This window comes from Lachnellula hyalina, assembly GCF_007821495.1.
Source record: "Lachnellula hyalina strain CBS 185.66 chromosome Unknown contig00031, whole genome shotgun sequence".
Lineage (NCBI taxonomy): Eukaryota > Fungi > Ascomycota > Leotiomycetes > Helotiales > Lachnaceae > Lachnellula > Lachnellula hyalina.
In genome coordinates this window covers 213,667-235,610 of record NW_022157145.1, presented here as the reverse complement: position 1 = coordinate 235,610, position 21,944 = coordinate 213,667, and the positions used below count along the sequence as shown (strand labels likewise).

The following is a 21,944-nucleotide window of genomic DNA, read 5'->3' as shown; positions in this document are numbered from 1 at the left end:
TCCATAGCTGATCGAGTGTATAGATTACCTACTTTCGCTAAAGCCCATCTAGTATAGAGAAGCATAGACCTTTCATCGGATGTCGATTTCTAGAGCTTTTAGCTACACTGGTTCAGCTGAAATTTTCGGAAAGGCTAACCTTATCGTGTCACAGATCCCACTCTACCCCGTATCTACTGCATGATGCATCCACTATACGCCCGGACAGGGGTCTTGAACCCCGCGACTTGACTCCGGCGAGAAATGTCGTGCTCAGCTTACAGCAAACTTAAGTACTCACCCACAGGCATTCATCCTATACGCACCCTTCGCCATATTGTTCACAAAGTCAGCAACCTATCATGTATCTATCAATCGTAATCACTTCGCTATGCTTTTGTTCAGTGGCTCTAGCCTTTTCGGATATACATGGTTCCGTGCAAACTCGTGAAGAACAGGCAAATAGTTTTCGGCCGATCAGCCCAAAAGTCTTTGTCATTAGCATGGTGGGTAGTACAACCTTGCTTTCCAGGGAAGCTCGAATTAACATTGTGATCAGTTTACCGATGAAGCCGAAGCATGGTATGGGATTCCGGAGTTCAATATCTTAGCCAACAACATCACTGTACCGGGAATCTCGCCCCTTTTCCCCCAGGTACACTGTACGTCGAATGAGGATGTTTGCCAAGTTACGACAGGCGAGGCTGGTAAGATGCTCAAATGTTTCTGCGGAAATAGAAGCTTTGGCGCGATCCAAGCTGACAATAATAGAAATCAACGCTGCGAGCACTATTAATTCTATAGCTTATTCTTCCCTTTTCGATTTAAGAAAAACTTATTTCCTTATTGCTGGTGTCGCAGGTGTTAATCCAAAAGTATCTACAATTGGTGTAGGTAGCAAGAATCACATCTTACGCTTAGTATCATACTGATAGTATTATAGGCCGTGACATTTGCTCGCTATGCTGTACAAGTCGCATTGCAGTATGAGATTGATGCACGGGAAAAGCCCCAGGCTGGAACACTGGGTATTTCCCTCAAGGAAGCTCATCACCGACTGATTACCCCTCCGAATTATACGGCACCGAAGTCTTTGAAGTTAATGAACAACTTCGACAAATAGCAATATCTTTTGCTCAAACAGCCACACTTAATGATACAGCTGACGCGAAGAGCTATCGAGCTCTTTATGCCTCAACTAAATCATTCGCACCAGGGGCCCAACCACCTACTGTTATTGCGTGTGATACGGCCACCTCAGATGTCTACTCTACGGGAGGCTTGCTTGGAGACGCTTTTGACAATACGACTTCTTTGTTCACAAATGGCAGCGGCATCTATTGCACCACACAACAAGAAGATAACGCTACCCTCGAATCCCTCCTTCGTGCTGCTACTACAGGCCTTGTCGAATTTTCCCGCATTATCATTATGCGTACAGCTTCGGACTTTGATCGCCCTTATGCCAATCAAACTATACTAGACAATCTTCTGGACGAATCCCAGGGATTTGAACCATCTATTGAGAACATTTATCTCGCTGGTATTAAGGTCATTGAAGGCATTCTACATGGATGGGCAAACCGGTTCGAGGCGGGCATCGAGGCTGATAACTATGTGGGAGATATTTTCGGTACGCTGGGTGGTGAACCTGACTTTGGGCCAGGGAGCATATTTGTAGATGGCAACGCCAAGGTTCGAAAGAGGGGCTTGAGATATAAAAAGGGTCTGCGGAGGCGTCAGACACTGTCTTCTGACTCATTATGAGAAATGCCAATCTGTCTAGCTAGCCAATAAGCTTTAGTTTACGGGAGCTCAAAGGGCACGCACAATTGGTTACCAGACTAGGAAACGAAGGGATATCTACATAATCGAAGGATAGGGAAGTAAGTGGATAGATATATACTGGTTTCATATTTCAGGTTTGGGGCCTCGGGCACTTAGATGCTTCATAGGGGACTTCCACAGAATCAGTCAATCAATCCGTTCCCGTCTTAATCCACACAAGACTTAATTAGTTTCTGCTAATACGTTTAAGTTTCTGACAAGGTGCTTGTGCCCCTGATCCAGCAACCATTGACCTTCATATCATCAGTGATCATCCTGAACCGCACACCTATCTGAGATGGGGCGCCCATAGCATATCCCTGTCTTATAGTGATCGATGCATTCTCCCCAACCACACCATTTTCCAAAAGCGCAAAAGACAACGCTGAAGCTGCGATCCCCGTGGCTGCATCCTCGTTGTAACCCGAGCTCTTCGGAAATTGCCTGGCGTCAAATATGTAGCGACTGGCATCGGTAATGGCGTATGGATATAAGCCCGTACTACCAATACGCTCACATAATCCCTTCACATTTTGAAAACGAGGCTTCAGGCCATGCAGGATCACGTCGCTTTTTATCGGAATGGCGGTTTTGATACGGCTTGTTTGACAGTTTTGTATTGCGTAGCCCGGAGACAGGTCATCTTTCGTAATGCCTAAAATGGAAACGATATCCTCATAAAGACCATCGACATCTTGAAGCGTAGACACCACACCTTGCTCCTGAGATACTTCGACCCACACAACGTCCTTATCTCTTATCACCATCGCTTCAACGGGTCCGCTCCGAGTCAGTATTCGAAGATGATCCTTCTGAAGAGCTCCGGTTCTCTCAAGCAACCAGACTGCCCCAACTGTGGCATGGCCACACATCTCCATCTCATGCTCTGGTACCCAGAAAAGGAATTCGTAATCGTAACCAGAAGGCCCAGGGAACACAAAACAGCTTTCATGTCCGTAATGTGAGGCTACGGACCGCATGTCTGCGTCTGTCATACCGATAGCATCAACCACGACGGGTAGTGGGTTGCCCCCATTTTCGCCATCAGCAAAGATTCGAAGTAGACTGACTGGACCAGGCATTTTGATAAAGAAGAGAAGATAACACGATTTTGAGTACCGAGCTGTGAAGTTAAACAAGGCAACAGAACAGAGGAAAAAGACTTTCAGAGTCATTTTACTCTATAGCCGAATCGCGGAATCGCGAGCTCGCTTACCTTCCTCGCGCTCAACCTAATCCAGTGAAAAATACCGACTTGAGAGGCTAATTGATTGGTAATGTACCCACGTAGGAACGTCTTAGCCTCTAGTGTGCCGATTTGAGACTAAAGTACCTGAGAATTAGAGATAGAACTGGGTTTTGGGTCAAAAGAGGATCAGGACCGGTTCAGCGCTCTTAAAATCTATTTATCTCGACTCTTTATATTTAAAATAGCATTACTGACTGCCTCATATGACCATAGACTGAGGAGAGTTGGGGCATCCCGTTCGCTCTGCCATACAAAAGCCTCAGCGCTTAAGAATTGTCTGTTCTGCTTTCTTTCTCTTAGAATTGCCCCGCCTCTTACTCATATCTTTAGCGTCGACTTCAATGCTCCAAGTTGCGGGGGAGGTAAGGGTTAGACCTTTTAGAATAGCTTTATAAATAAGTTTCCTGGCCTATGGTTTAATGATTTAGTTTTTTAATCTGAAGGGTCGACTAATAGGGCTTTGCACAAAAACGATTAATCGCTGGAGAGGGGAGGTCCTCCTCTTAGCGCCACGCTAGTGAGTCCTGCATATCAGGGTCTTTCTTTGTGCATCTTGAGGGAGTCCGGCGATTTAGAATGGCCGACAAACCCCACGAGCATTGCGTCTCCAGACTCTTTACTTGTTATGACTTCAACAGCCACCCAACAATCTGGTGTCAAGTGCTTCTGAATCTGAGACTCCACCTCTCCCAGCTCAATTCTTTGGCCACGCAGCTTCACCCTTGTGTCTTTGCGTCCAAGAATCTTGATCACCCCCTGATAATCATATTGTCCAAGATCACCTGTCCGGAATAACCTTTGAGGTCGCCCCGCTCTCATCCAATCGGGATTTTTAACAAATGCGTTGTCGGTCTTCTCCTGATCACCAAGATATCCGGTCGATAAGCATGGTCCTTCGAAGAGCAGTTCCCCAATACCACCGATCGGAGTAAGCTTATGGTAGTTAGATGGATCTACAATCCATGCTGCGGCACCCAAGTGTTGACCTTGCCTAGTTCGTTGTCCATTCGAGTCGATTTCAGTTTGTACAGTAACACCTTCCGTCATACCAAAAGCTTCGATCAGTCTGAGCTTGCCGCACCAAATCTTGACAAGATCAGGAGAAACAGGTTCGCCTCCGATGGTGAGAATCTCCAAAGTGGGAACATCCTCCGGGCTCAGCAATTTTAGAACTGTTGGTACAAGGAAGGTACGAGTAATTTTCTGGTCGTTAATGAACTTAACGAGATGCTGTAATCTTTGCTCTTCCGATGGTATGCAAATGCATCCACCTTGGCCGAGAGTTTTGAGAACTTCATACACGCTAGCTCCGAATGCCTGCGAGGCAAATTGTAAGATGCGGCCTCCTGGACCATAGCCATAGCTCGAATCTCCAGGCTCATTCTCACTGAGCATTTTCGAGCATGCGGCCGTGTGCGGATGCAAGACTGCCTTTGGTTTCCCGGTACTTCCAGATGTGAACAGGACGTAGGCAAGGTCATCCGGGGCGAGGACGTGAAACTCGAGTTCTGATACGTCTTCTGTACTGTGACAGATGTCCTCGATATTGGTAACCATATGTAGATCGGGGATGTTGAATCTTCCTATCTGTGTTGTTGAAGCTATAATGACACGTGCATCAACCTCCAGCATCATAGCTTCTAACCGATTTGTTGGCTGAGAAGGATCCAAGGTTGCGAATGCATATCCCGCTTTCAAAACTGCTAACATTGCAACAATTGTCCATTTTGACTTCTCAAAACAAACCGGGACAATTGTGGGTCCCGAAGGAAGTTTCTCAAGCAACTTGACTGCGAGTTTCGAAGCGTAAGCCTCCAGTTGAGAGTATGAAAAGCTACCATCCTGCACATATTTATAGTCAGCCTGGTTCAAAAAAGGCCTGCCCAATGAGAGCTTGAAAGAGACGCGCGAGAACAAACATTCTACGGAATTAAGGATTCTTGACGCTGTTTTCAGAATAGCACAGGCGAATCAAAAGGTTGCTTACCCAAGAGCTCACAGCCTCTCCGTCAGGAGTAGACATAACTTGCGCTTGAAATATTTCGTAGATTGTCGTCGCAGGGGCAGGAGGAAGATATGCATTCCATTTCCAGAGCCTATTAGTACCCAGAGTCAGTATTTGATCCTGGATTGAAGTTGAACCCCTCTGCGAACGGCTGAGCTCGAGATATCAATATATCGGGAACGACTGGCTAGTTACTAGGGGGACACGATTTTCACTTACTCGTCTAGATCTTGTGGAGAGACTATTGAAACCTCGCCCACGGCTTTTCCAGAGAATTCAGACACTGCGACCAAGGTCGTTTCAATAGAAGAAGCAAGACGATTAATCTGAATGGAAGGTAGCTTGTAGGAAGTAACTTGAAATGATATATCTTCGTTTCCATTATCGAATTCGACAGTTATCCCATTCTGATGCATGCTGTCAATGGTTGACCTTAAAGTAGATTGCGCTAGATATATTACCTCTTTGAAGTTCTCCAATAAGCGAACAAACTGATCAAACGGTTGCAGGACTTCATTCTTAACGGTCTGACGAAGCGTAGTAATGGAGTTGAAAGGCATATCTTTTTGCTGAACAGAAGAAGCCATCTCTACTTTTGACACTTTACCGTCTGAGTTGGCTAAAGCTTGACAATAGTCAACGAAAGTCTTGGCAGAATCAATTTCAAGACTGCAAATAGCCATGGTCAATTTTCCAGTGTCTGGCTCGCCATTGCTTGCACCTTTCCGGAATTAGCAGGCACTCGGTCCAAAAAAAAACCCTCTGAAGTAAAATTTCCAAGTCTACAGATATCGGATGCTACTTTTTAATTTGTGCCTCTGATTATAGAAAATAAGGGGAGGTGGGCAGGTCGTATTGGAACTGGCTCACCATTGCTTTGGCTTGAAATACCCAGAGGCTCTAAATGCCCAAATGATACTGTATTTGTGCCCAAATAGTTTTGCAATACAATAGCCCAAGTCACCTGCAAGAGATGGCACAACTCAAAGGAGTTTTGAGAGCAGATTTGTTCAATCTTTTCTGAAACGGATAAAGAGAGCTGGACTGTGAAGTGTTCCCACATAGTAAGTACTTGCCTAATTATCCTGGAAGTAATGCCGGAATCAGCTGCCTACCTGTTTGAGTCGAAGATGGTTTTGGAGCTGCTATGAGGTCAAGTTAGAGCAATAGAACACTTGAAATAATCTATACTTACAGGACGCAATTTTCATGGGGAAAAAGCAGCTCTCAATATCGTTCATCATGGCGACCACACCGTTCATTGAGTCTGACGATGTCATCTTTGGGATTGGAAGCTTTGCAACTAATAAGTCTTGAGAAAATAAGTCGAGCAAAAAAGAGGTTTGCAGAGGGTAAATCTTATCCACAATAAGATGTGGTTATATGTACCTAGGTATTGGCTAACTTTCCTGCCGCTAGGTTAGGGTATACTACCCGCTTAATCTACCGAGTAAAAAGCGGAACATGATAAACTTCTAATAATACTTTACCATTTAGATAAGGCATTGCGGCAAAGCACCCGCTTGGACTTCCAGAAGGATTAAGACTAAATTTAAATTCCTCTATACTTTTTTCAATTTTGATCAAACGGCGTCCCCGTAGGAGAAAGGAATAATTAGAAGCGTTTAACTGAAGAGTATAAGAGGATTAATTCTAATGCTAGACCGCTAGTTGAGTTAGAGGATTGTGGATGAAGACCCCGCCCGAGCCCGCTTAGACTTCTCGAAGGATCAAGACTAAACCCCCGCCATACTTATACCTCGTGCTCGTGGAAGTTTACCGGGTTCGTCCAATATGTCTGTGCCTCCCCTTAACGCCCCCCCCTTTACGTAGAAGAAAAACGTGTCGGAATAAGCTTGGGGTATTTTATAGTATGTGCGTAATATTAAGTGTATTTTTCAGTACGTTCGGTCTCTATCCCGCCACCTTTTTCTTCTGCATAGAGCTTCCTCTATACGGAGTAGGAAGGATTCGGACGACAGAGTATTAGGCGAGACGGGTTATCATGACTCCTTCGTGGCTTACAGAATATACAGTTCGATAATATTATAACATGCTAAGAAGTTCTACAACCATTTTAGAACACTAGGATGACGGGAAAGCCGAAACCCGAGACCCGAAACGTGGGATTCTTACCTATAGTATAAACGTCCTAGCGTAGTGAGACTTATTGTTCATGGTATATCGAAAGCTAAAGACGGAGTAAAATCATTCCGTCATGTGAAAATGGCGGACCTTCAAACTTCCATCTTCGGATAAAAAAACGAGAAAGAAAGAGGGGGATAAGAAGCAAACGACCAAGGAACAGGAAAACACCTAGTTGGCAAAAGTCCAACTATCTTTGAAATGGCAGCGATCAAACAGCTTCTTTTATTTGGGGATCAAACTGTTCATATCCTTGGGGCTGTGAAAGATATTTATTCCGTTGCAAAACAGTCTGTCTTGCTTCCGATATTGATTCAAAGAAGTGAAGATGCTCTTGTGTCTGAAATATCAAAGTTTCCACTGACAACAAGACTTCGATTTTACCATGCTCGTTCCATGCTCACTCTTGCAGAGGAATATACCAAGCATAAGCAGATTGATGCTGGTGTATCAACAGTGCTATCATGTTTTGTCCAACTAGCTTTTCTCTTCATGTAAGATAACGTTGTCTCTTGAAAGCGGGAGAGATTGACTGAGTATTCTAGGTATACGGAAAAGCACCCAAGTCAACCGGATATCATCCCATCCAATGATTTGATAGTGGTCGGGTCTTGCACTGGATTGATTGTGGGCGCTGTTGCAGCAACAGTGTCATCTGTTGGTCAAATATTGGACCTTGTACCAGAAATTATCCGCCTTGGACTCCGACTTGGACTGGAAATTGATCAAAGATCAATGCAATTTGAAAGATGTCGGGAAAGTTGGGCCACAGCGGTGTCAGGGGTTCAGGTATCAGATATTGAGGCCATCATCGAAGACTTTCAAAGGAAGAAGGCAAGCTGATCTTTTTCATCCATTACTAAGTAACTAATATCAAATTAGGGCTTGTACTTTGCACGAAAGCCATATATAAGTGCCATAGCAGATTCCACAACAGTGACTATTAGTGGAATGCCGACAATCCTGAAGCAGCTTTGGGAGTCTTCGCATGTCCTCCGGGATGCCGTTTATGTTGAGCTTCCCATAGCAGCTGCTTTTCATACGAGACACATGGGTGCTATTGACGTCGAGAAGATGATTGGAAATGGGGCTGTTTTCCGGAAATTCTCAACCAAACAAGCCACCATATTATCACCTAGTCTGGCCGCGCCATACGAGAGCCGTGATCTGGAACAATTATTACGCTCTGCAATAAACGATATTGCCCACGAGAGAATCGATTGGGCCTCGACAGTGAATAATTTGCCAAAGTTACTCGGTTCCCAGGTGATCATAACCTCTATCGGACCTAATAATGTAGCTAAAAAACTCATTAAGAGTCTTGAGAGCTCGAGCATCGAAGTCCAAAATAACGTCGAACTACAGATAACAGAGGATCATTCTTTCGAGCGAGGTAGCCCGGGGGATATCGCTGTTGTTGGGATGTCCGGACGCTTCCCAGGAGCTGAGACTCTAGACTCATTCTGGCAACTTCTTGTTGACGGTCTAGACAAGCACCAGAAGGTATGCGTCGCTAATTACTTCTCCTGATATTGAGGCTGACTGGTTGGGGAACAGATACCAGCAGATAGGTTTGACCTTGACAGCCATTTTGACGCCAGTGGAGCAACCAAAAACACAATCGTGACTCCATACGGTTGCTTCATAGAGCGTCCAGGGATGTTTGACACTAGACTTTTCTCGATGTCGCCTAGAGAAGCCGCCCAAACGGATCCTGGGCAACGGCTCATGCTATTGACAGCATACGAGGCACTTGAAATGGCAGGGTATACCGCGAATGGAAGTCCATCCACCGACTCTTCAAGAATTGGAACATTCTTCGGCCAAACCACTGACGATTGGAGAGAGCATAATGCTTCACAAAACATCGATATATACTATGCGACGGCTGGCATTCGAGCATTCGGACCGGGCCGTTTGAATTATCATTTCAAGTGGGATGGTCCATCTTATAGCGTGGATACCGCATGCTCTTCCAGCTCAGTTGCAATTCAGCTAGCATGTCAATCATTACTGTCGCGAGAATGTGATATGGCTGTGGCGGGGGGTGCCAACATTTTAACAGGTTCCGACATGTTCGCAGTACGTCAAATTCCATCCTTGTTTTCATATTTCCTTTTGAGAGCCGGACTCTTCGGAGTGTGTTCCTAAGAGCTCGCTTCCCCATGCTCTTACTTTTCTTTTGATAGTTTATACTAATATTTCCAGCAGGGGTTGGGCCGGGGAGGGTTCCTTTCGCCCTCTGGGGCCTGTAAAACATTCGACAAAGATGCAGATGGATATTGTCGAGCAGATGGAGTAGGCACAATTATACTCAAACGGCTAGAGGACGCCTTGAACGAAAGAGACAATATTCAAGCTATAATCCGGAGCGTATCTACAAATCACTCGGCTCAAGCAAGCTCAATTACCCACCCACATGCGGAAACTCAGGGGAAACTTTTCCGAAAGATCTTGACAGATGCCGCTGTCGAGCCTCATTGTGTGGATTATATCGAGTGCCATGGTAAGATAAGCAAGAAATCCACCAGACCCCTGTTTAGAGTCGTGGAAGTGAAATTCGGACTCTTACTCTGAGAATCGTGCAAGGGTTTTCAAGCATTCTCTGCGTCCTTGATATATCCTCAGTAGTAATAACTAATCCTCTGTAGGTACGGGAACCCAGGCTGGTGATGCAGCTGAATATACCTCGGTATCTGGGGTTTTTGGAAACGATCCAGTGAGGGAAAAACCACTATATATTAGTTCTGTGAAGGGCAATATTGGTCATAGTGAAGCCGTAAGCAGAAAGTTTCCCTTCCGCTCCTGGCAAAGCTAAAAAAAAATGCAGGCGGCAGGGGTAACTTCACTTATTAAAGCAGCGATGATGTTTCGAAATAACCTCATTCCACCTCACGTTGGAGTGACGACCGGCATTAATCCTAAACTATCTTCAATTGGTAAAGATAAGATTCATATCCCATTTCAAGCAACACCTCTCGGCTCTGCAAAGAAGGATAATATCAAACAGAAGCGAGCCATTCTTCTGAACAACTTTAGTGCCGCGGTAATCATAAACCCTCTCCATTGCCAGACATATTCATCGCTGACGCTACACTTTGTAGGGAGGTAATACTAGTCTTATACTCCAAGATGGACTCCATACCCGCCGAGAGGGTAGTGATACTCGAAATTGCCATGTTGTCACCATATCCGGCCATACCGACACCTCTTTCCAGCAAAACCTAAAGCAGCTCTCCCAATGGCTGAATGTAAATGGGGACGTTCGAGTATCCGACTTGGGCTATACCACCACTGCGCGACGGGTATGTAATATTCTTCAGCCCTTTCCATCTTAGATAGACCCGCAAGTTGCGGAAGTCTACACTAGATGGCTTCCCAATCATTCGGGATCTCTAAACTTCGTAGGAGCATTTGAGTTCCAGTGTACCATATGTTGATAGTTTTTGTGCTAATTCGGCACACTAGGCGCATCATTCTCGGCGGATTTCCTACGCAGTGAGCAGCGTCGAAGAGTTAAAAGACATGCTATCAAATAAATGCGATCCTGATGCCATCAAAACCACGCCTCGTGTTGGCTTTGTCTTTACCGGCCAAGGGTCTCAATACCTTGGAATGGGCAAAGATCTTCTTGATATTTCGAAATATTTTCGGGATCTCCTATTGGAAATGAACAAGCTTTGCTTGTCTCAGTCGTTCCCATCAATTATGGATATTTTCACTGCCGAACCCTCTTCGCTGTTACCCATACAGCTTCAATTGGGTTCCGCATGCTTAGACATTGCTCTTGCTAAGTTATGGCAATCATGGGGCTTGCAACCAGACGTTGTGGTTGGTCACAGTCTTGGGGAATATGCCGCCCTATGTTTTGCCTCCGTAATTTCCATCTCCGACATGATATTTCTCGTGGGTCAACGAGCATTGCTAATGCAAGAAAAATGCGTCCCCAACACTCATTCCATGCTTACAGTACGAGCTTCATCGAAAGAAGTCATGAGAGCCATGAAACTCATCCATAGTGAATGCGAAATAGCCTGTGTAAATGGTCCACACAGCGTCGTCGTCAGCGGAAATATTGATGATATCAATCTCCTCCACGAGCTGCTTGAGGAGCAGAATGTCAAGTCTATGAACCTCCCTATTCAATATGCTTTTCACTCGAAGCAGCTAGATCCAATTCTGGCGGACTTGGCGCATCTCGCAGAACACATTGACTTCAAGAAGCCCGAGATCCCCATTGCATCTACTCTTACTGGCGACTTAGTCTGTGAACAAGGCGTCTTCGGCCCAAGATACTCTGCCAACCAGACTCGCCAACCTGTGGATTTTTTCGGTGCAATTGCTGCATGGACCGCATCTTGCCCTGCAACAGAAACCTTCTGGGTAGAATGCGGTCCTGGTGGGGCTTGTGCTTCTATGATTGGATCGATTGTTGGAACCAGAGACGTAAGAGCATTTGCCAGTTTCAAAAAGACCGAGGACAGTTGGAAAACCATAACAAATACGATCGCAAAGCTACACGATGCCGGTGCGAATATTCAATGGAGAGAATTCCACAAGCCTTATGAAAAGAGTCTTTTACTCCTCGATTTGCCAACCTATGCTTTCGATCTGCAGAATTATTGGTTGCAATATGAAGGTAATTGGTCTATTACCAAAAATACACTACAGCAGGAAGTCGTCGGTCCCCTACAAGGTTTCAGTTCTGGCTGTCTTCATCGTATAGCTTCGGAGAAGTTCGACGAGACATCTGGATCTCTATTGACAGCAACTTTTGTCAGTGATCTCTCAGAGCCAACACTCAATGCAATGGCGAGAGGCCACTTGGTTTGCGGCGTAGCGCTCGTCCCAAGCTCGGTATATGCAGAGATGGCATACAGCGCGGCTTCATACTTTCATTCCAGAGAGCGCACATATAAAGGGGAAGTGCCAGGCTTCGATCTATCAGAGATGGAGATATATCGACCACTCGTTGCTCCACTAGATGGAGCGTCACAGCTGGTGACAATTTTCGCCTCGAAAAAGGTCGGTTCAAGTTCTGTTAGCCTGGCATTTGCATCTTTAGACAGCGGTGGTAAGTCTAATCAGCATGCCACCTGCACTGTGAAGTCCGGAGACGGAGAAGTGTGGATGGATGAGTGGTTACAGGTTTCATCTCTCGTGGAGGATCGCGTTCAACAACTCAAGCACCTAGCTGAAATTGGGGACTCATCCCTCATCCTGAGAAAGATGGTGTACAAACTGTTCACAGCTGTTGTCAACTATGACGAGAAATACCACTCTCTCGACAAGGTTTTCCTACACCAAGAACGCCATGAAGCAGCAGCAAATATCACCTTCAAGACTGCATGGGCCGATAACGGTGTCACCTTTAATCCCTACTGGATTGATTGCCTGGCCCAAATGGGTGGATTTGTCTTAAATTCAAGCCCCTCAACTTCACCAGACACCGTCTATATCTCCACAGGTTGGAAAAGTATGCGAATCGTTAAAAAATTGGAGCAAGAAAAGCTGTATCAAGCCTATGTGCATATGAAGCCAACACGTACCGATGGGTTGCTTTCTGGCGACGTTTATTTCTTTGATGGCCCCCAAGTTATTGGATTATGTCAGGGGCTGAAATTCCGGAACATAAAACTTTCACTATTGAGATCCGTGCTTGGAATCAAGCAGTCAAGCTCGTTGCCACTCGATTATCACCAACCCATTGCCAAGCAGCAAAGTATGGCAACGTCATCTCCTGCTTTGGTTGCTAAAAACTCTGGGACAAATACACCAATCCAGGTATCATTTGACAACATTCTTGGGATCATTGGGACGGAGACAGGAGCGCAAATCAACGAAATCGCTGGCGACTCCGCGCTCGAAGATCTGGGCATCGACTCTCTTCTCACAATGTCCATACTGTCCAAACTTCGCGAGGCTACCGGACTTGAGCTACCAAATTCCTTATTCAACATGTACCCCACAATATCTGCCCTCAGATCCTTTTTCGAAGGGCAATTTATTGGAGGGTTTGATACTAGTCCAAGCACGCCTTCATCCTATCCAGCCACTGATGTCTCAATCACTCTACCTACAACACCAGCTCCATTTGACGGCGACATAATTCTTCAGGTTATTGCTGGCGAGTTAGGTATAGAAATCAGTAAAATGGACTCATATACCAGCCTGAACGACCTGGGGCTGGATTCTCTGATGAGCATCGCTATCATTGGACATTTGCGTGAGAAGACTGGGCTGCCGCTCTCTTCCTCGTTCTTTAATGATAACACATGCATGAGCAAGGTTCTGCAAGCGCTCGAAATCCCAACGACAACATCGATTTCCGCTTCATCCACATCTCAGCTCCTCTCAAATTCGAAAATCTCGCCTCTGGCAGAATCGGAACTGAGAAGCACATCATTTCTCCTCCAAGGCTCGCCAAACCCTAACAAACCGGCTCTTTTCCTGCTACCCGACGGCTCTGGCTCCGCCCTCTCTTAGTATGTGCGATTTTCCCCTACAAGTTTTAAATTTCTCTGGCAACAAGATTCATAATACTAAATCAAATCAAAGCATAAATCTCCCAACCTTCGTCTCCAGGACCACAGTCTACGCCCTCTTTTCCCCGTTCTTATCCACTCCATCCGTCTCCTGCATCCCATTCACCCTCTCCCTTCCCCAAATCTCTTCCATCTACCTGTCCGAAATCCTCCGCCTCCAGCCGCGCGGTCCCTATCACATTGCAGGCTGGTCAATGGGCGGTATCTACGCCTACGAAGTCTGTTCACAGCTTTTATCTCTTGGCCACGTAGTAGATTCATTAGTACGCACTTCTCTCTTTTTCTTTCTTCATCCCTTGACTAATCCTATGCTCCACAAGACTCTAATCGACTCCCCTTGTCCCGGCTTCCTCCCTCCTCTCCCATCCGCCACCCTTTCTCTCCTCGAAGACGCCGGTCTGTTCTCCGGACAAAATAAAACCGTCTCAGAAGCTACGCGCCAGCACTTCGTGGAAAGCGTGCGCGTGTTGTCATCTTACTCGCCTACCCCTCTCCCTGCTGCATCGTGTCTGAAACGCGTTGTGATAATATGGGCAGAAGATGGAGTTGGCGCACACAGTTCTTCCGCAATGCCGAAAAATCAAGGCGTTGGTATGGCAAGAGAAGTACGCAAACTCTTTGCCACTTTTCCTTATCCACCACTTTTTTTGCTGCACTCAACTAACGTGCTTTTTCTTAGTGGCTGATGGAAAAACGAACCGAATTCGGTCCTAATGGCTGGGATAAACTTCTCTGCAGCTGCTCATTGAAAACGTATTCCGTGCCAGGGAACCATTTCTCGATTATGAATGCCGTCGAGGTAGGTTCAATTCGTCTAACTGAAATTGATTTCTAAGCTAATCGGAGTAGGTGAAAGCTGTTGCGGAGATTCTTGACAGCATAATGAGAGACATATAGAAAAACTCGGAGTTAGGAAGAAGGGTGAGTATATATCAAAATAAATAGATCAATTTTCAAGTATCATACGCTTGCCCTTGAGAAACTCGTAATCCGGCATAGCCTGTCTTACCAGCTGCTCAAGCTCCACCCCTTCATCGTCCCCAAACTCAACTCTCCACTTCTCAGCCTCGACATCAATATCGAGATTGTCAGCCGCCTTATCCTTCATCACCCCAGTAGAAGCAAGAATAGTCGATCCCATGATCTTAACATTCTTCATTTTCTCTGTTATTTGCTGCTCGGTAGCTGCCTTCCATTCGAATTTAAGCTTGGTCTTGTCCAATCCTGTGATTTCACATAACCTGACAACAACTTGCGGATCATTGATGATGTCGTCTGCGTCGATAAGAATGGGCCATGTAACGTTTTCCGCTGGTAGGTCGGCCTTTTTAAAATATTCCGAGTAGAACTCATACAATGCCCGACTCCATTTCAGTGTCATTATCGCCCTTGAATCTGTTTCCGCCCCCTCACTTTTCAGAGCTGAAGAGACTCGGTGGTAAGATGGGAAAGCTAATGCTGGGTGGCGAATGAGAATTATCGGCAAGAAAGATTCGAGAAAGTTGTCCGGAATGACCGTAAAATTATAGGGCGAACGAGTCTTAATTCCCGCATCACCTAATATCCAAGCAGTTTCTTTTAATTCTCGCTCCGGGAATACAAATTTAGAAACAGCAGTATTTTCCGCAAGCATAGAAACGTGCTCCTTTACGAGAATGATCTTTCCCTCAGCTTCAGACTGCTTTATGTACTTCTCAAAATTGTCGAAGCACTCTTGGTAGATTTCCTTCATGACTGCTTTGTCTTCCGGATTCCAATCGTCGATATGCTTATTGGAAAGACCCCGCTGAGCGGCTTTCGTGTTGGCTGGCATAAAGAAATAGCCTCCTCCGAAACGGTAAATGACGTTTGGTTGCTGGTCCTCATTGGCGACCCCGATGCCAAGCATGCGAGTAAGGAGGTTTGATGCCGAGCGTGGCATTGTTAAGAGGTAGAATCGACGAGGTTCTCCGCTCGAAGTCATGTTGTCGATAGGTATTTCTTGTTGGTGGATCTTGCTGTCGCGGCTGTTACGAAGAAGTTGACATAAAGCTATTTTATAAGGGATTGGATTGAGCGCATTGGAAGGATTAGAAGGATTAGAAGGATTAGAAGGCATTAGAGCCGAAATTGAAGCGTTAATCTAGTACTATACCCCCCCGAACGTATATTTCTATTCGGTATCGGTATACGCGTGTAGATCTATACGCGTAAAGGATTGATATTCAGGGGTGCACGATAGTGAAAGTCTAGAGCGTCGGTTAGTTCTTTAGCTGCCTTAGTCTCGAATACTTCGCTCCTTTCTACTCTAGGCATATTAGCTCAAAAGTGTCATCATCCTTTTCATATTCTTACTCGCTTCTATTCTAAGATTAATGTAGAACACCTTTTACTATAATTATGTCTATGCTCCGCGCTACTTAACAAGCTCAAATCTAATAGAATATAAACTTACTATGTCTTCTACTATTCTATGGGTTTTTGAATAGGGTAAATAGCTGGCTACATATATATAATCGCATCGGTATTTGCTAAAGAATAGTAAGTATTAGACTTAGACAATAAAACTAAGTAGTACTCACACTTACTTAACTAAACTATAGGTATAAAATAATAATGTATTGTTACTAAGTTATTCAATAGTACCCAGAGGAATAATTACTATATTATATAGTTCATTGCAATAGTCGCTGTTATAAAAGTCACATGGATCGAATTTTATTAGTCTAAGTAGAGCTGTATTATCAAGAAGCCTTTTATTTATTTAACTTTAGTCAAAATGTTAAATATAGTTGACTGTTTTATTATTTTAATATTTACATTATGCTTTTCTTTAGCTTGCTGAAGGATTTCCAAAGGATTGCTTCTACAACATTCCTTTATCATTTCCCGCACAAGTCCACGGCACCGAATAATATCGCAGGCATTGACGCAGATACTTTATTAGTAAGTCGCCTTAGACTAGACTCTGTCCGATTGCTAGAGTTATAAATAAACAACGCTTAATATTTTAGGGTTATCAATCCCAAAGTCCATTTTCTGTATCGCTGATCAAATCGACTTCTATCCTTCATTATATCATGGGTATTCTTGCTCCCGCCCGCTTGGAGACTCTGGACTTTCGAAAGCTATTACAAAGAGATCAATTTGAGCTTACCAAGCTTCTCAAAGCTTGCCAACAACAAGGTTTCTTCTACCTTGACCCTGCGGATTTGAATTCTCCTCGAGGCTTCGATGACCGCTTAGAGGCCATCTCTGTGGCGCAAAAATGGTTCGATCGTCCGCTTGAAGAGAAAATGAAGGTTCACCAGGACTCTGTGACTAAAGGGTGAGTGGTGGTGATTTGTGAATCTGGCTTCCGAAGAGCTCATAAGACGACAGATATAAGCCTCCGGGAACTTCGCCTGGTGTAGTAAAGAACATGAAGGATGGATACGAGAGTATGAAAGTAAGTTATATTGTACAAGCCAATTTGTATCCAAGTTGAAATAATGATAGATGCCTCGAGATGATTTCATTAGCGGTTCAAGATTTCTCCCAGAAGGTCTGAAAGCGGATATTGAACTATTCCGCCGCGATCTCGAATTCTCCCATTACATCACAACAACTATTCTGTCTTGTCTTTCGGACCTTCTGAGTCCCACGCCACGCTTTGAAGACCACCATTGCGGCACCGAAGCCTCCCAATCTACAATGATATACTTTCGCTATCTTAAGCAGGCCGCCGGGAAGAGTAACAGTGGCGTAGGCCACAACAAGCACACTGACTTGGGGACTTTGACTCTTCTCTACTCCCCGCAAGGAGGCTTACAAGTATATGATCAAGCCTCGAGCAAGTGGAAGTACGTCGCAACACAACCCGGATGTTACATCGTCAATGTTGGTGACGCTCTACGCTTCCTCTCCGGAAATCAGTTGCTCAGTGCTATTCATAGAGTTGTTCCAGCACCGGGATATGAGATGGAGCATCGTTACTCGTCTGCTTACTTCCTTCGCCCGCAAAACAAGGCCACGTTTCAGACGAGTGAAAACACTTTTGTATCGGCGCTGGATTGGCATGATACAAAATATCGCATCTTCAAGGCAAGTCATGAGGAGCAGGAAAAGAATACCATTCTCACTGGGGGATTTGACGTCCAAGAATGAATGTCAAAATTCAAAATACGTGTAAGAATTATCGATGTAGTTTAGGACATGTGTATAGTTCTATTTGCGACATAATTCCAATCATTCTTTCGCAAAATACTGCCGCAGTCGCGCTAGGTGTTCTCACGGCCAGTGCATAGTACCATTCCTTTCAAAAACGAAAATCTCAACAACGCCATCTCGCGACCGAAGCATCTCATAAATTCACAATGATCTGCCACGATCTCTATGGTTGCAAACTGAGAGTGTTGGTAGGTATTGTAACTACCAAATTTGTGGTACCGTCAAAACAAACACTAATAGAACTTAGGATCTAAAGAGAAGATTTGCCTTAACCCAAGATACTAGTCAGTTTCAACCCCTCGACATTCTGTCCAGATTTTATCAGATCTCATACTCGTATATGAAGATGAACAGAATGTCGAGGTTCCTCTCATGATCATCGTCAATCATCATGGTACTGATCTCATAAGAAATGTACTAGAATCTAGAGGGAAGGCTGTCTGAGCTAAGTAATTTGAATCACACTTTGGTATTAGATTAGTTGGAAATGATGACTGCTAACGGGTACATGGAGCCTCTATATAGAGCTGGTGTTTGTAAATATAAGGCATATAAAAGCAATACTGGGGAATCCCAGCATCTTTCTTGCAGATGCTCTTTCACGTACAGCAAGTCTTTTGCTTCCGGTAGGTCCAGATTCTAGCCTCTCTATGACCCTGTTCCAACCAAGCCGTAGGACCTTCATACTTTGGAATTCCCAAACGAAGAGCTGAGTATCTTTATATTTGTAAGCCAACGATGCTGTCACTAAAGGACTTTAACTTGCCTTATTTTCTTCCCACTACAACTCATCGAGCTTCTGAGATGGCCTTGGTGGAGGTGGCGGCGGAGGCTCGCAAGAGCCGCAGCAAGGGTTACAGCCACAACTGCAATCGTCATGTGAAGATGATGGAACGAGCCACGGTAAATGGTCTGCATTTCTTGGGCGAGGTGGCGGGGCTGATCCTACGACAGTGCAATAGCTGCACTGAATGTGGCCACAGTCTAGGCAGACGTCGTCACACCAGATTAAATTGACCTCGCGGGTACACAGGCAGCACGTCCAATAATCGGCCATCCTGTTGGGGGAGGAAGATGGATCTCTCTGTTGAAGGATCAAATACTGAATATTACGAATTAGATCATGATTGCGAAACGGCAAGCGGCAAGCGACATACTGAATAGTGGAAGCCCCGTAGGAATATTAAGTATCTGCCCGTCGGTTATGGTATGTGCGACCTAGACAATCTACTGGATTTCTTCTTCAAGGTACATTTCATTTCCGATGTTAAGGCTGGGGGGCTGTGTTTCTTGAGGGCTGTGTTATAACGCCCGGCTGTATAGAAGGCTCGCTGCGAAGACTGCATGATGCATTAGCTCTCAGAAAATCAGCAGCGAACACATAAATTCAGAATTTCTAGCCTTTGGTCAGGCAGCCTCAAAGCGATTGTTTTATAATTAGGAGCATCTTCTACCTCCTATCACTCATGCGGTACGGATATTCAGATGTCTGTCTTTATTCTTGGCCACCAGAATCTAATATCAACTTCATTTCAAAATGGCTGATGCTATTTTGGGCATTGTTGCGGGCGGAATAGGTATAGCATCTCTGGCTATCCAGCTCGTAGAGGTTGCACAAAAGCTCCATTCGTTTTGGGACACTTTGGAAACCGCGAACTCAAATATTGAGCGCATCAAGGATCATTTGTTATTGATGCAGACTATATCAAACAGCATCGTTGACATAGCAAACCAGGAGCCAAATATCAATTGCGAAGAAAGTGTCACTAGGAGTCTAGATATTTGTAAGATACGAACAAGAAACTTGGAGAAGCAAATCAACAGTGGTGTTCTAAATGGAGCTGGTCGTAAATCCAAGCGCGGTTTGTCATCTTTCAAAACGGCCCTGAAAGATAAGACTATTCAAAACATCGAATCTCAACTGAGAGGGAATGTTATGATGCTTCTCGTATCTCTTCAACTATTCTTTCAGTAAGTAATTTATGTTCTCGTGAAGGGAAGCTTTTAACCCTATCGCAGTCACGTCCAATCTCAGAAACTAAATTATCTGAGTAGCCGAATTTCGCATCTCTCAGTTCCATTAGTCTCTCATCACGACTTGGCTGGTATACCAGAAGCATATAAGCTGCTGAATGTTGATTCAAAACCTCTTTCGGAAAGCAAAAACAGCTCCGAAGCCCCTTCAAAGAGCATTCATCGAAACGGAAGAATCGAATTATCCCGACGTGAGCATCGCCGCGCATTCATTAAGCTCGATATTTATACTTTCCTCAAAAAATTATCATCAACCCTTGGCATATCTTTACATCCTATATGGAAAATGTTTCAACTTAAATATGCATTTGGAGTCACTTATACGTCAGTTGAGTTCTCAAACTATAATCGTTCTGTCTACTTCGAGGATGCTCTATATTCAAATATCAAAAGGCGCCTGAAGGTCATTCTGCCAATAGCTTCTTTCCAGATCCAGACTTCGAGCACCCCATGGTCTCTTACCTCCTATCCAATTACCCCGTGCCAATCTCAAATATTTACAATATGCGCGGATGGTAACATCGATACTGTGAAGCAGTGGTTCAAGAACTCTTGGGTTTCGCCTTTCGTGGTCAACCAGCATGGCAAGAACCTATTACATGTAAGTATTGGCTGATGATCAACTGCATCTGCACGTTGCTCTATACCTAACAAGCTAGGCTGCTGCCAGATATGCCAACGCGGATATCTGCAGTTTTCTTTTAGATATCGGAGTAGATGGATCTGCGTACGACGACTGACTTTTAACGCCGCTGAACCATCTTCCACGAAAGGTATGCACAACAGTTGCTTTTCCAGCATGCGTCGTGAATACTATCCCCGCTCTGGTGGAGAGAGGGCGATGCCAACCAATATTACCTGTGACTAGTAATGCAGTAGCATTCTATCGAGGACCGGAGGAAGGGTTTGCGTGGTTATTCGCGTCAGAGTACGAGGGTTCAGATCCAGAGGCCTACGACTCCGAAGGCTGGACGGACACTTCTCGACGATGCGCCATTCAACTTCGGTTGGTGGACGCAGTTGTGTCACGATGACCAGGCTGTATCCTGGCAGAGCATCTATCTCCTTAGGTCCGGAGCAAACTCTCATGCCAGAACCTTAGAAGGAGATTTAACTCCTTTGGACACCTTTATGCGGGGTTGTACTGCCCATTCTGTTGACCATGCAACGAAATGGCCTCAGGCGCTTAGTGAGAGCGGCGTTGTTTTGTATGAATATAGCAGAGAAGAGCAACGCCTACACGCACCGGAGCACTACTTAAATAGCACCTGGGACGGGGAGCTTTGGAGGTGGATACCCACAAAACGTAGAGTAATCTACAAATACGGCAACACTGTTTCAGAGGTTGCAATATGGTTGGAGGACTATGACGCTCTGAGCTGGTTTCAGTGTTGGAGGCACGACCTAAAGATCTTTGGAGTGTTGACTTTGTCTGAGAGTCTCCTGAGATGAAAAGAGATTAATGCCCGAGACAATATGCTAGAACTTGACAAAGGGGAGGCGTTGGATCCCATTAAGCCCAAGGATATTTCCCGTCGAATGATGATTCACAGTCTTCTTCAAACGCGCTCGTTCCAATTCCTTATCTTTTCGTTGCTGTTAAATTATCTATTCCATATGTATCTAGTCCACTTTCGCTAGTCATTGGAGGTGTCACCTTGCTCGTTAAGAGTGTCTCCTATGGTATAGGATGTATTTCTAATATTTATTTTATATTATATAGATAATGAAATTTCAAAAGAAAAATCATACAAAGAGGTATATAGGAGAATGTATAGGAGAATTGGTAGAGGAATGCGCTGAAGAATGCGCGCTAGAGCTCTCTAGTGAAATTGGTGGGTCCTATAGTACACTAAATTCTGGCCCGATTTCTAATAATCTAAGGCCAGATTATACTCTCAGATTGTGTTTGCCAATATGGGCCTTATATTGGTCGCTTGGGCGCTTGCATTGGTACTCTTGAGAGTTATTA

At 44.8% G+C, this 21,944-nt stretch overlaps 5 protein-coding genes across 5 annotated transcripts; 4 read left to right on the top strand and 1 right to left on the bottom strand.

Annotated features, from left to right (window-relative positions):
• Positions 1–341: 341 nt before the first annotated feature.
• Positions 342–1,746, top strand: NUP_1 (Purine nucleoside permease; the record flags this gene model as incomplete). Its single annotated transcript, XM_031147837.1, is given in 5 exon segments — positions 342–485; positions 539–686; positions 751–869; positions 923–1,007; positions 1,022–1,746. The coding sequence occupies 5 exon segments, from the start codon at positions 342–344 to the stop codon at positions 1,744–1,746; spliced, it is 1,221 nt and encodes a 406-aa protein (XP_031007193.1).
• Positions 1,747–3,586: 1,840 nt separating this feature from the next.
• NRPS4 (Nonribosomal peptide synthetase) lies at positions 3,587–5,743 on the bottom strand (the record flags this gene model as incomplete). The annotated part of the gene is made up of 3 exons (XM_031147836.1): positions 3,587–4,897; positions 5,043–5,151; positions 5,280–5,743. The coding sequence occupies 3 exons, from the start codon at positions 5,741–5,743 to the stop codon at positions 3,587–3,589; spliced, it is 1,884 nt and encodes a 627-aa protein (XP_031007192.1).
• Positions 5,744–7,406: 1,663 nt separating this feature from the next.
• On the top strand, positions 7,407–14,647 carry alb1 (Conidial pigment polyketide synthase; the record flags this gene model as incomplete). The annotated part of the gene is made up of 13 exons (XM_031147835.1): positions 7,407–7,699; positions 7,751–7,994; positions 8,088–8,708; positions 8,763–9,287; positions 9,417–9,711; positions 9,857–9,984; positions 10,036–10,251; positions 10,310–10,510; positions 10,674–13,690; positions 13,764–14,013; positions 14,071–14,355; positions 14,430–14,549; positions 14,600–14,647. The coding sequence occupies 13 exons, from the start codon at positions 7,407–7,409 to the stop codon at positions 14,645–14,647; spliced, it is 6,243 nt and encodes a 2,080-aa protein (XP_031007191.1).
• Positions 14,648–16,809: 2,162 nt separating this feature from the next.
• vrtI_0 (Oxidoreductase) lies at positions 16,810–17,875 on the top strand (the record flags this gene model as incomplete). The annotated part of the gene is made up of 3 exons (XM_031147834.1): positions 16,810–17,057; positions 17,111–17,177; positions 17,228–17,875. 3 exons carry the CDS (start codon positions 16,810–16,812, stop codon positions 17,873–17,875), a joined length of 963 nt encoding a protein of 320 aa, XP_031007190.1.
• Positions 17,876–19,475: 1,600 nt separating this feature from the next.
• LHYA1_G002859 (uncharacterized protein) lies at positions 19,476–21,424 on the top strand (the record flags this gene model as incomplete). Its single annotated transcript, XM_031147833.1, has 3 exons — positions 19,476–19,909; positions 19,958–20,573; positions 20,852–21,424. The coding sequence occupies 3 exons, from the start codon at positions 19,476–19,478 to the stop codon at positions 21,422–21,424; spliced, it is 1,623 nt and encodes a 540-aa protein (XP_031007215.1).
• Positions 21,425–21,944: the final 520 nt, after the last annotated feature.